The 12,703-nt window shown below is 36.3% G+C and overlaps 1 protein-coding gene across 1 annotated transcript in view; it reads right to left on the bottom strand.

Moving 5' to 3' along the window:
* The window catches only part of NEK3 (NIMA related kinase 3), a 90,462-nt gene that overhangs the window by 28,384 nt on the left and 49,375 nt on the right, over positions 1-12,703 (bottom strand). The window contains exons 8-9 of the mRNA XM_053708387.1: positions 7,561-7,615; positions 5,140-5,331 (exon numbers count right to left, since the gene is read on the bottom strand). Coding sequence (XP_053564362.1) covers positions 5,140-5,331; positions 7,561-7,615 — 247 coding nt within the window. The remainder of the gene's footprint in view (positions 1-5,139; positions 5,332-7,560; positions 7,616-12,703) is intronic.

The raw sequence follows: 12,703 nt of genomic DNA, 5'->3' as shown, positions 1-12,703 counted from the left end.
AAATAGTGTAGTACCAACAACCAGTTTTTCCACCTTGCTGTAGGGGAGATCGCCCGAGATATGGGGTCATCTCGGTAGACTTAGAGCCCTCAGACCCACAGATTTGACACCTGAGATATTTGGTGTAGCCCCTGTTTAGATTGGATAAATGTATTATATTAATATACCTCATGACTCATAGACTGGATACGTGTGATCTGATAAATGTATTATATTAATATAATTTACACTTACAGTGTTTATGTTTCACTGACCAAACAATAGGCTCCTATTGGTGCACTATATTCATACAAAAATGATCACTTTCACTTACACATTATACCCTTTTAATAGAACACTAGCATCTTCTTATGTAAGATTTAATTACACTAGCACAACCCACTATGGGTCTTTACATCACATAGATTCTAACCTGATTGTAGGCGTTTTATGAATTAAATGGTGACTATACATATATGATTATGAGGTTCACGCATCACTTATACCTCAATTACAGCCATCGGTATTTATCGATGTTATGGATGCACAAATAATGTGCCAAAAAATATTTTTACTTTGTCTTTTCTTCTTATCTTCCACACACATATCACTTATTAAATTAACTTAACTTTAGCAAATTTATTGCGCCATTTATTTATACGATCACTGCTTAAATAACGTTGATCATTAGATTATTCACTCTATTTGTATTTATATATATTCAGATCCATTCACAGATCTAACAATATCATTTTGTAGATACCGATATTTTCCGGGGCACTAACCAATAGGGCTCTTTGTTGACATTACCCGCTGACCAATAGGGCTCTTTGTTGACATTACCCGCTGACCAATAATGATCCCTGTTCAATACAACAACCTGCATTAGGACCAATGGGATACACCGGTTACAAACATTACGCAGTAACCAATAAGATTCCCTCGATGGGCGCACACTGTAGTGTACAATTAAGGCCAGCAAAATGGGGGCACGCCTGAAATTAGCCTATCCATTGGACACTACACTTACTAGCAACAAGTGACCAGAATCTCTGACTGACGGCTACATAGACGAATCATAAGCGAGTAGCACAGGTTCGACTAATACATGATGATTGACGGCTGGGACATCCAATTAGAACACAGTATTGACGGCTAAATAGACGAATCAGAAGCAAGTAGCACAGGTCCGACTAATACATGATGATTGACGGCTGGGACATCCAATTAGAACACAGTATTGACGAACATTAGTTACCATCAAATATCGGCCACTAAAATACCATGCCACTACGAAATATTTACACACATATATACAAAATGTAAGAAGCAGCAAGGGCGTCTATATATTTTACAAGTAAATACATCCCTCTCCAAGTATTTAGGTGCTCATATCACCCCAGGGGTGGAAACATTTTGAATGAGGGACACTGATTGGTCTGTGTCATGTCAATTGTTGGGGGTGGGCTGTGGGTGTTGTTTAGTAGCATAGCCCTATATAAGGAGTAAATATCTGTGTAAAAACATGCCTGAGGAAACAGTTTTTAACTGAGAAACGCGTCGCATGTATTCCTGATGTACCAATTATATTCTTTGAGTGGTAAACCTTTTTATATGTTTTAAATAAATTCATTTATTTTATATAAATCCACTCTCAGTGTTATATATGGTACCGCCCTGCTATGCTACTTTAGAGTACCAACACTCTACACACCCACGAACCAGCCAGCTCACCCTGGATCAGCTAGCTGGATTGCTGCTAAAATCCAGCCTGTCTCTATAGGTACAAGTGAGTGCCTTCCATAAATGTGAGTACCCTGTGTACACTGGGCTATTAGTGATACCTGTACCACCATTTACCTGCACCATTGGCGCCTCTTTTCCTACTTTTACTTTTTAGATTTCCTTCCACTGGATGCTGATAGAGAGCTGCCTCCCAGTTCAGCCAGCTGGATTGCTGTTAAAACCCAGCCTGTGTCCACCGGCACAACTGAGTGCCTTCTCATATTGTGAGTACCTAGTGTTCGCACATGTTTGTTATACCAAAAATCTCCATTGACCTGCACCATTGGCGCCTCTTTCTTGTTGCTTTTTCTATATATTTAATGTGTCTATCACAATTGTATTAAATATATCAGTCAGTCTTGTGTGTAAAATGCAATGCAGCTCACTGTATTGTTTTCTCTTTAAATGCACAGTTATACAGTGGTATATGTCCTACTCCTAAGTATGCTCATTACATTTGTCAGCCCACAGTGAGAGTTAAAGGGACACTGTACCCAAAATATTTCTTTTGTGATTCAGATTGAGCATGAAATTTTAAGCAACTTTCTAATTTACTCCTATTATCAATTTTTCTTCGTTCTCTTGCTATCATTATTTTAAAAAGAAGGCATCTAAGGTTTTTTTTGTTTTAGTACTCTGGACAGCACTTTTTTATTGGTGGATGAATTTATCCACCAATCAGCAAGGACAAACCAGGTTGTTCACCAAAAATGGGCCGGCATTTAAACTTACATTCTTGCATTTCAAATAAAGATACCAAGAGAATGAAGACAATTTGATAATAGGAGTAAATTAGAAAGTTGCTTAAAATTTCATGCTCAATCTGAATCACGAAAGAAAATTTTTGGGTACAGTGTCCCTTTAACAGCACAGTCCCTGCGCATCTCCTCTACAGTCTCTCTGCCCAGCACTGTGCAGTGTAAAAGCACTACTTGTCTGCTTATTTAGAAATAGCACAGGACAGGAAAAACAAAACCAAAGCTTCTACCCTTGTCTGGACAGCTAGCCCTGTGTAACTCTTTGAAATCTGCCAGAACAGATGGAGGGGGTTAAGGTGTCCCTGAGAGAGTTGCCAATTAAACATTTTGTCTAAAGCAGCTCAGCTCACAATTAAGTTATGCAGGGAGAGAAGAATTTCCGCTATAATATGATTTGTAGTTGTTGTTGTAGAACTGTTTTAACCTATTAGTGTCCCTAATAGGTTAAAACAGTTCTACAACAACTACAAATCTTATTCTAGTGGAAATTCTTCTCTCCCTGCATAACTTAATTTATGTGCGATCATGTGACATCTGTTGCAGATGGAAGGGTGCGGGAGAGAAGGGTAAACCAGCTTCTGTGTGTTTTTTCCCCAACCTGTCAGCCAGTAAAATATGCTTTTATCCAGCGACTCTGGACTTTGCACTTACAGTGTCATGAGGTCAGATTTACACACATTTAGCTGTACATGACAATATAATAAAGAGGGTGCACGTTAAGTTCCAGCATATAGTTGGTCACACAGTAAATCTGCTTTAACTTCTCTGATAACTCTTGCCCACTGTCAGAGATGTGGATTTAACACTGTAATAATTTACTTATTGTGCCATAACCTGCATAGTAGTAAAAAAAAAAAAAGCTCTGTGTATTGTTTGAAACTTATGCATTTAAGTTTTGTTTCTTTTTTGCTTTTAATTTAATTTTTATTTTAAAATATATGAAACTGAGGATTATAAGAAGCTATATGTCAGGAGCTGGTCTTCTGCTAAAAATAGCATAATGTTTTCTTGTAAAACAAATTACTGTAAGCCAACTTTTCAAAATCCCTAGAAAACTCTGGGTAACATGATCAATATGTTATTGGTAGCCACTTTCTAATCTGAGGTAAAACCTTTCAACCTTCTAGGGTTTCTTGAAAAAAATTAAGCCTATGTGCATGTATTCAGTAGCTTTGGAGATATATAGTTCCAAAGTGTTAAAATATTTTTGGGGCATAGTGAGTAATACATTTAAAAAAAGCTAGCAGACATAACAACTACTGTAATTTAGTGGTCAACCATTTGCCAGGGTACAGAGGTTCAGATCCTAATGAGTATCTCTCTCTCACACTCTCCAATGTTGTTCTTTGGTTTTAATAATTTTACACTGTATATGCCATGCTTGACACTGTGTGTGTGTGTGAGTGAGTGTACAAAAGTGTGTGTGTGAGCGTATAAGAGTGTATCTGTGTTTGTGTGAGTGTATAAGAGTGTATCTGTGTGTGTGTCTGTGTGAGTGTATAAGAGTGTATCTGTGTGTGTGTCTGTGTGAGTGTATCTGTGTGTGTGTCTGTTTGTGTGAGTGTATAAGAGTGTATCTGTGTTTGTGTGAGTGTATAAGAGTGTATCTGTGTGTGTGTCTGTGTGAGTGTATAAGAGTGTATCTGTGTGTGTGTGTGTCTGTTTGTGTGAGTGTATAAGAGTGTATCTGTGTTTGTGTGAGTGTATAAGAGTGTATTTGTGTGTGTGTGAGTGTAGAAGAGTGTATCTGTGTGTGTGTGTCTGTGTGAGTGTGTAAGAGTGCATCTGGGTGTGTGTCTGTGTTTGTGTGAGTGTATAAGAGTGTATCTGTGTGAGAGTGTGTCTGGGTGTGTTTATATGTGTATTTCTGTGGTTGGGGGCCCCAATCAATGGTATAGTAAGGGGCCCAAAAATTTCTAGTGGGGGGGCGCTGCCAGGGGTGGAACGACAGGTGCAGATAGAAAAAAAGAAAATTACATATTCTAATTAATTAAAGCATGCTATTTTAAGACTCTGCTCCAGTATATCTTTACCCCCCCCTGCAAAAGGTGTTAAACACATAGTAGAAGTACCACTCAGGCCTCACACAACACCACTGGTCCTGAGTGGAAACTTACACTGATACAAATATCAGCACTAGTAGCGTGATTCAGTGGGTTAACTAGTGCTGCTGAATGTATTAGCGGCAGTTTCCACTCAGGACCAACAGCGCAGTACTTATACTATGTATTTAACCCATTTGCGAGGGTTAAACACATAGAGGTGCAGGTCACTAGTCTTAATACTGCATGCTCTACAGAAAAAAAAGAGTATGTAGTTTTTAAACTATAATGTCGCTTTAATTTCTAAATATGGTGATATATATATATATATATATACCATGTGCATGTGTGTTTCTTGGGGGTATCACAGCCGGTGCCTCACCAGCATCTGAGCTCACTGCACGCCACTGGGCAGGAGGCTATTTGCAGCTTAATCTAAGGTAAGACATTAAGATGGTCAAGGTGTAGACTGTCCCTTTAAGCTCTCACATATATACAAATATTCCTAGGAGCTGCATATTGAAAACAATCCAAACATACACACAAATGCATAACTGTGACATATAGTGTATAACCTTTGTTAAAGTGACATATCTGGATAGTAGTCTTCTTTTAAGTATAGTGTTGGTGGATGGCCGGTGCCGAGGGTCTTTCCGAAACATCTGTTTGATGAGACTACGGAGTTCATATGAATACTGAGCTGGAAGAGGACTGTATGAGCCTTGGCAGATTTTTAGAATCAGATTTTTCCAGCTGCCTGCCTGGAACTGAAAAATGAAAATTTAAAGACAAGCTGCAACAGATAATAAAGAATTACATTGTATTAAACTTGTTTGGTTTTTTTGGGGAACAGATTTTTTTTTTTTTTCTGTGATGAATTTAAATGGTTTTAAACTGAATATGTATATATGTCACACAGTCAATACACACATCCAGATGTTATGAAGATATGTTTTTTTCTCACATTTTGGGTAAGAGGGTAACCAATCCCCTCTCTGCATCAATATGTGCCCCACAGCACGTTGGACCAATCAACAACGTTTTCATATAACACCAATGCCAAAGAAAAAAAATCTGGTCTCTAAGATGCAAACTACCCAGGTCTGTAAAGGGTTAAAACTGTAACCTGACACATATTTTCTTCTTTTAAATCTTTAAAGCAATGTATATGTCACACTGATCCATTGTGTTTGGATCACATATTTAATCTCTGTGTAACAATATGGGTTGCTTTGACTCTGGCTTGCAGAAGTCATTCTTGTTACTTCTCATCCTAGACCTCCCTGCTGCTTTAAAGGGGCATTAAAGACCTCAAGATATTAATATAAAATTGTTTAATTGTTTAATTACATGTAGTAAAACAACTTTGCACTATACTTGTATTATTTATTTTGTTCTCCTTTCCTGTAGTTTAATTCTGAATATTGTGGGCTTTCCAGTTGCAGACACAGCTATATTCTACACAGGCATTGGTTACACACTCTAGTAAGCCATTTATAACCATTCCTAATTGGCCTCAGCAGAAAATGTAACCTAAGTTACAAAATGGCGGCATCCACTGCTGTATGGACATTAAATTTACCCCTATTTTATTCAATATTTAAACTTATATCAGTTTAAAATACATGCACAAATTATTCTCAGGCTAATCTTTGCTCTGAATACATCATTCAAGCAATGATTTCTTTAGTGTTTAATGTCCCTTTAATACAGTCAATCACCTTCTGCTTCTGGACGTTCTTTAGTCTGTTGGCCTTTATGAGACTGCCCTTGACTTTCCTGCATTTGTACTCTCTGCATCTCTTGTAACATCTCTGAGTTTGATCCCTTTCAATTCTCTTTGTTTATATTAATAGATGTAAACCGGATCCATTCATCTGCCTCCCAGTACCACCTTCATGCCAATGCATGCCATGCAAATGTGGGTTCAATAAAAGGTAGAGGAGTCTGATTTGTACATCACTTACAAATTATACAAAACATATTAATGTAATCTTAAAGTAAGAAAGCAGGATCATGGCATATTCATGTTGCTTGGTTGTTTCTATACCTGGGATTTGAGACAAATTAGCGGAAAAATCTACTGTAATAGACTCACAATAAAATAATTGTTAAAATGGAAATAAATGTTATTAATGCAATGCATTGTGGTTATATCTGCATAGAATATGAAAAAAAAAACTTAAAGGGACAGTCAAGCCAAAAAAAAACTTTCATGATTTTAATAGGGAATGTAATTTTAAACAACTTTCCAATTTACTTTTATCATCAATTTTGCTTTGTTCTCTTTGTATTCTTAAATGAATGCTAATTCTAGGAGGCTCATATGCTAATTTCTTAGACATTAAAGACTGCCTCTAATCTGAATGCATTTTGAACACTAGAGGGCATTAGTTCATGTGTTTCATATAGATAACATTGAGCTCATGCACGTGAAGTTACCCTGGAGCCAGCACTGATTGACTAAAATGCAAGTCTGTCAAAAGAACTGAAATAAGGGGCCAGTCTGCAGAGGCTTAGATACAAGGTAATCACAGTTGTAAAAAGTGTATTTCTACAGTGTTGGTTATGCAAAACTGGGGAATGGGTAATAAAGGGATTATCTTTCTTTTTAAACAACAAAAATTCTGGTGTTGACTGTGCCTTTAAGGAAACTATAATTTTGTACATCTGTTGGTACAGTTCACCCGGCCCCTATTCTGAGTGTTTTTGTAGTGTTGTAATGCAGGAAGTACAGCCAATACGATGTTGTTCTGCCCACAAAATACCCATTATGGGAAAACAAGCTTTTCCAGCTGTAGGCAACTGGACTTCTCAAGGATTGGTCTGGTATGCACTGTGCAAAACTATAGTTTACCCAGGTTATTTCCAGTCCCCAACCAGCTGTTTTATTATTATTATTATTAGTTAGCAAAACAAACCTAAATTGTTATCTACACTCTCCAGGATCATCCTTTACAATATAATTCTAAAAAAAATGTCTATACAATACTTACTGGGTGTTTGAGAGTGCTGATCTCATACAAGACACATCCTAAAGACCAGATGTCACTGGAAAACATGACAAAAACGCTCATTTCAGCAATGGTTTACTTTTTACATATACACTCTGTAGAAGCCATGAAGACAGTAATTTAACCTCTAGATTGCTCATGTCATGCACAAAAGTTGTCTAACCCCTCAGTTACCAGAAATAAAAATGTACAAAACACTGTTTTAATGATTTGGTTAGAGACACACAACAGAGATTTGATCTTCTTGTTGGTAGTAGCAAACATTGATTTAACCTCTTTCTTTCCAGTAATAAAGGCAAAGTTGAACCAATTTGTTGCCTGTGACATACACACAGCAGTTATTTAACCTTTTGATTGGCCATAACACAAACAACGCAGTGATTTAACCAAGATTGTGAGTAAAACATAGATGCAAGTTCTTTAACCCCTTGATTTCCTGGAATCAATATGCAGTTGTACATGAACCTGGTACCTGTGGAAAGCTAATGTTTTTTTTTTTTTTTTGTTTTTTTTAAATATACTTCTTATTTATTTTCTTGAATAAAGTATTACATCACATATATTCAAGACATCATTAACAGGAGAAAAAAAAGAAAAAGGCAGAGCAATCAAAAAATAAGAAGAACGTAGACTCATAAAATCAATACAATACAGGTCAAAAGAGAGTGTTTCATACAATTCAAATAATACAATATAGCCTTATGTATTCTAGTGAACTGCTTGTGCAATGTTAAATGCTGTCAGAGTATGCTGTCGGCATTCAGCAATGTCTGTCGGACATGATACGCTACAGCGTATCCCGTCAGACAGTCATTGATAAATCGGCCCCTAGGTCTCTATGTAATTCAATAGTATCTGTACATATCAGGCCTTGTGGAAACCTTTATACAATTCAACTAAAACCAGATTACCAGATTTATTCTAATAGTGGTAAGTAACACTTTAATAAATCTAAAACAAAATTATATATGAAGGAAAAAAAAGGGGGGAAGGGAGGAAAGGTTCGCACTTAAAAGGACAGTAAATTAATACACTCTGTCAGCAGGATTGAAACATAGGTGCAAGCAATCATAAGCTAATTGTAACAAAAGTAAAAAGACAAAAATATCCACAGTATCGGTGGATATCAAACAATGACAAGGCTGCACTCAAAAAATCATTAATCAAAAAAGTATTTATTTATAGCTTTATACAAGCCTAAAGGAACCCTTCACACAAAAACCCCTTAGAGTGAAAAAATACACATAAACACATGAGCCGGAACAATGCTAAATTATTCTCATATATCAATCAATAATGCAAAATTGAAGAGCCAAAATCAGAGCACTTAAGTGTACAAGACACGCTCTGAAGACTCAATAGGAAACATTTTGCAACAGTTCCTTATGCATAAAGAAACAAGCTTGCGTTCCAGATTCCCAATGCTATAAGAAATAATTGTAGCCACTTCAGTCCTATGAGAACTTAGTGAATTAACACGCTCCTGATATCCGGTTATGTAAAAGTGGCAAACCACGTTTGGTGGAGGACAGCATATATCCTGATAAATTAACAGTCCCTAAATCTCACCGCTCAACCTCCGTTTTACCACTGGCTTGTATTTCAGCAAACAAATTTCTGGCGTTCTATCCTAAAACCTTGCTTCAGCGACACGCCTAGGATGAATTCAGCCACGGTCTTTCAGGGTCAGATATAAAGTGGGCGGAGAGGTAATCAGGATCTCCCGGCTCTTGGTTACAAAGTTATACATTATATAACATTAGCTTAGCACCAAGTTTTCTAAAGCAAAGGACTACAGCGATATTGTACTATGAAAATTTAATTTTACAGAATGGGGCTCCTGGCTCTATTGAGCGGGTCTGTTTTTTCTCCTAAGCGCATTGCGGGAACGCTGTCTAGTCACAGCCGGCTTGATTGCGCTATTAAACTCAATGTAGCTCTCTCCCGCTCTGTTCTGGTATCAAGAGAGAGCTACATTAAGTTTTATAGCGCAATCAGGCCGGCTGTGACTAGACAGCGTGCCCGCGATGTGCTTAGGAGAAAAGAACAGACCCGCTCAGTAAAGCAAGGTGCAGCGTTCTGTAAAATTAAATTTTCGTAGTACAATATCTCTGTGGTCCTTTGCTTTAGAAATCTGGCGCCAAGCTAATATTATATAACATTATTTGCTAGGTTTACTGTGCATTTTACTACACTTCTCCACCCTCTCCACCTCAACAACCCTGATGAGTCAGTCTGATCAGCACAAAATAGTTTCCAGGACCATTATCCCAGCCAAATACCTGGGAAGTGGACAGCATATATATTTTGTTGCACATAATCTCAGTTAACAAATGGCTTAACTGCCTTTGCACTACCTCTGGGAGAGTTTTGATGACTCCCAACCATTTTTAAAGAACACTTCCAAGTAATGGCTATTAGGGTTCTGTAAATATTGTTCCAGCGTAATATGAGAAATCAGTATTTTTTTTTTAATATCAATAAATTTGGGGGCCTGCCACGCTCTCCATCTTCTTAGAATCAGGCTCTGAGCTAAGAGCAAAATTGTATTGATTAAATAAATTATAGTTTTTATTTCTACCTATAGATTTCACCAAGGAAAAAGACATTTTGCGGAGTGATATCATAGTCTAACACTAACAATAATACTGTGTTCATCCAGAAGTTTATCTTAGACCAAAATTGAATAATTTTTGGGCATGACCAAAAACAGTGGAAGATATCTGCCTTATTAGCACTGCATCTAGTACATAAACTATTATTTTTTATACCAGTTGGTCAGTTTCTCAGGTTTAACATAAACAGAATAATGTAATTTTATATGTGACTCTAGCCAAGATGTCAGAACCTAGGATTTATGCATTATTTTTAAGCTATCTTGTATATCTTGAGAACTAATATTTGGAAAGTACTTAATCTATTTAGTTTGTAAATACTCTAACTGCTTGGAAGTATGAAAATAATTGAAAATGACATAAAAAGGGGAGATAGAGTATATGCCTTCTTGATATAGTTTAATTCTACTCAAGAGAACCCCCAAGGGCCATTCTAAGCTATATTTGTTTTTCAACTCTAAAATATAATGCCTCAATTTGAGATATGCATAAAAATGTCTCTTAGCTAATCCATATCTGTGGGAAATATCCGCAAAAGTTTCAAGTACCAAATCAGGTCTTATCAATTACTTAACCCATTTTAATCCTTTAGATGCCAAGTCTTTAAAGGGCCATTATACACTATTTTTTTCTTTGCATAAGTGTTTTGTAGATGATCTATTTATAAAGCCCATGAAGTTTGTTTTTTTAAAAAATGTATAATTTTGCTTATTTTTAAAGAACATTGCTCTGATTTTCAGACTCCTAACCAAGCCCCAAAGTTTTATTTGAATAACGTCAGCTACCTTCTCCAGCTTGCTCCTGTTTGTGTAAAGGCTCTTTTCATATGCAAAAGAAGGGGGAGGGGGGGAGTGTCTTATTTCCCACTTGCAGTGGGCTTTCCAACTACCTTTTCAACAGAGCTAAACTGAAAGTTTCTAAGTAAGTTTTTAAATAGTTTTATAATGGATTTTTATATCAGTATCTGTGCATCTTATTCTTTATAGTAGTGTCTATTACATGCAGTTATATGAAAATGAGTGTATACTGTCCCTTTAAATATTGTATTAATATAGCCAGGTAGGAAATTAGGATTACCTCCAATTGGAAGAAATTCAGTAACATGTGGGGTGCATTGGATCGCTACACAATATTTCTGCCAGGCTTGAACTATATTTCTAAAAGTTAGTAAGTTGGAGACGTTGCATGGCAAATTTGTTAAAGGGCAATGGATAATTGCTTTCAGATCGAATGGCCCTATCAAATTGGCTTCACACTGGAGGAATGACACCTGTTCCTTTTCCGTAATCCAATCAACCGCAACTTTAAATTGTACTGTCTTATATTTGGAAATGCCATTCCTGCAGCTAATCTAGGATTCATCAGTCGATTAAAAGCTATGCCTGCTCTTGCCCTTTTCCATATAAACTTCACACAGAGTTTATTAAATAAGTCAATATCGGTTTTATGTAAGAATACTGGAATATTTTGTAGCAGGTAAAGTAATTTAGGAAACAGGATGGACTTTATTAACATAACCCGGGCTAAGAGAGATTGATAAATTCATCCAATCATACAATTTTTTTTACATTCCTTAAAAAATTTAGGAAATTTTAAAATTGTATCATTCCTTAGGGTTTTTACTTAATCTAATACCCAGGTAGTTAATCTGGGTGGTTTCTTTAAAGGGATAGTTAATAGAACAATGTGTTGGTTTTACTATCCATAGAAGATCTGGTTTCGACAGGTTAATTTTATAACCAGAAATGGCACCAAAAAGATGGATATCAGCCTTGGTAGACTAGTACTTAGAGTAGTTTTTAGAGTACTTAAAAATAGTAGCAGGTAATTTGCTTATAGAGATAATACAAGCTTCTGTCCCCACAATTGAATACCTTCTAAGTTTTGTTGTAAAAGAATTGCTAGGGGTTCTAACGAAATATTGAAAAGCAGCAGAGAGAGAGGACAACCTTGTCTAGTGCCTCTTTGTAGATAAAAGTGGTCTGTATATGTGCCGTTTATAATAGCGGATATGGGGTTACTATATATTAAACACATCAAATTGTTAAAATGCCCCGTAAGGCCAAATTGTTCTAAGGTAAAGAAAAGATGGTCCCAATTAATGTGATCAAAAGCTTTCTCCGCATCCACTGTCAGTATAGCTAAATCATTTTTGTTTTTATATTTAATGTCTTTAAATTTATTCCAAAAAAATCCAATAGTAACATAACCTTACGCATATTTTTAACAGGGTTTCTACAAGCCATAAATCATGCTTGATTCTCATGAATAATTTTACCTAAATGGGATTTTAATCTTTTAGCTATGATGGTTGTCAAAAGTTTGTAATCACAGTTTAATAAGGAAATCGGTCTATAAGATGAAGGTGATTCAGGATACTTATTTTATTTTAAGCATTAATGTGATATTAGAAGCTGCAAAATAAGGTGAACATTGTGCGTTAGTAGAAAAATAAAAATTGAATATTTTATGGAGTGTCGGAGATATTTGCACCTGTAGAATTCTAAAGG

Source organism: Bombina bombina, chromosome 3 (assembly GCF_027579735.1).
Source record: "Bombina bombina isolate aBomBom1 chromosome 3, aBomBom1.pri, whole genome shotgun sequence".
Lineage (NCBI taxonomy): Eukaryota > Metazoa > Chordata > Amphibia > Anura > Bombinatoridae > Bombina > Bombina bombina.
The sequence above is the reverse complement of the archived record's forward strand: the minus strand, read 5'-3'. Positions and strand labels throughout refer to the sequence as shown.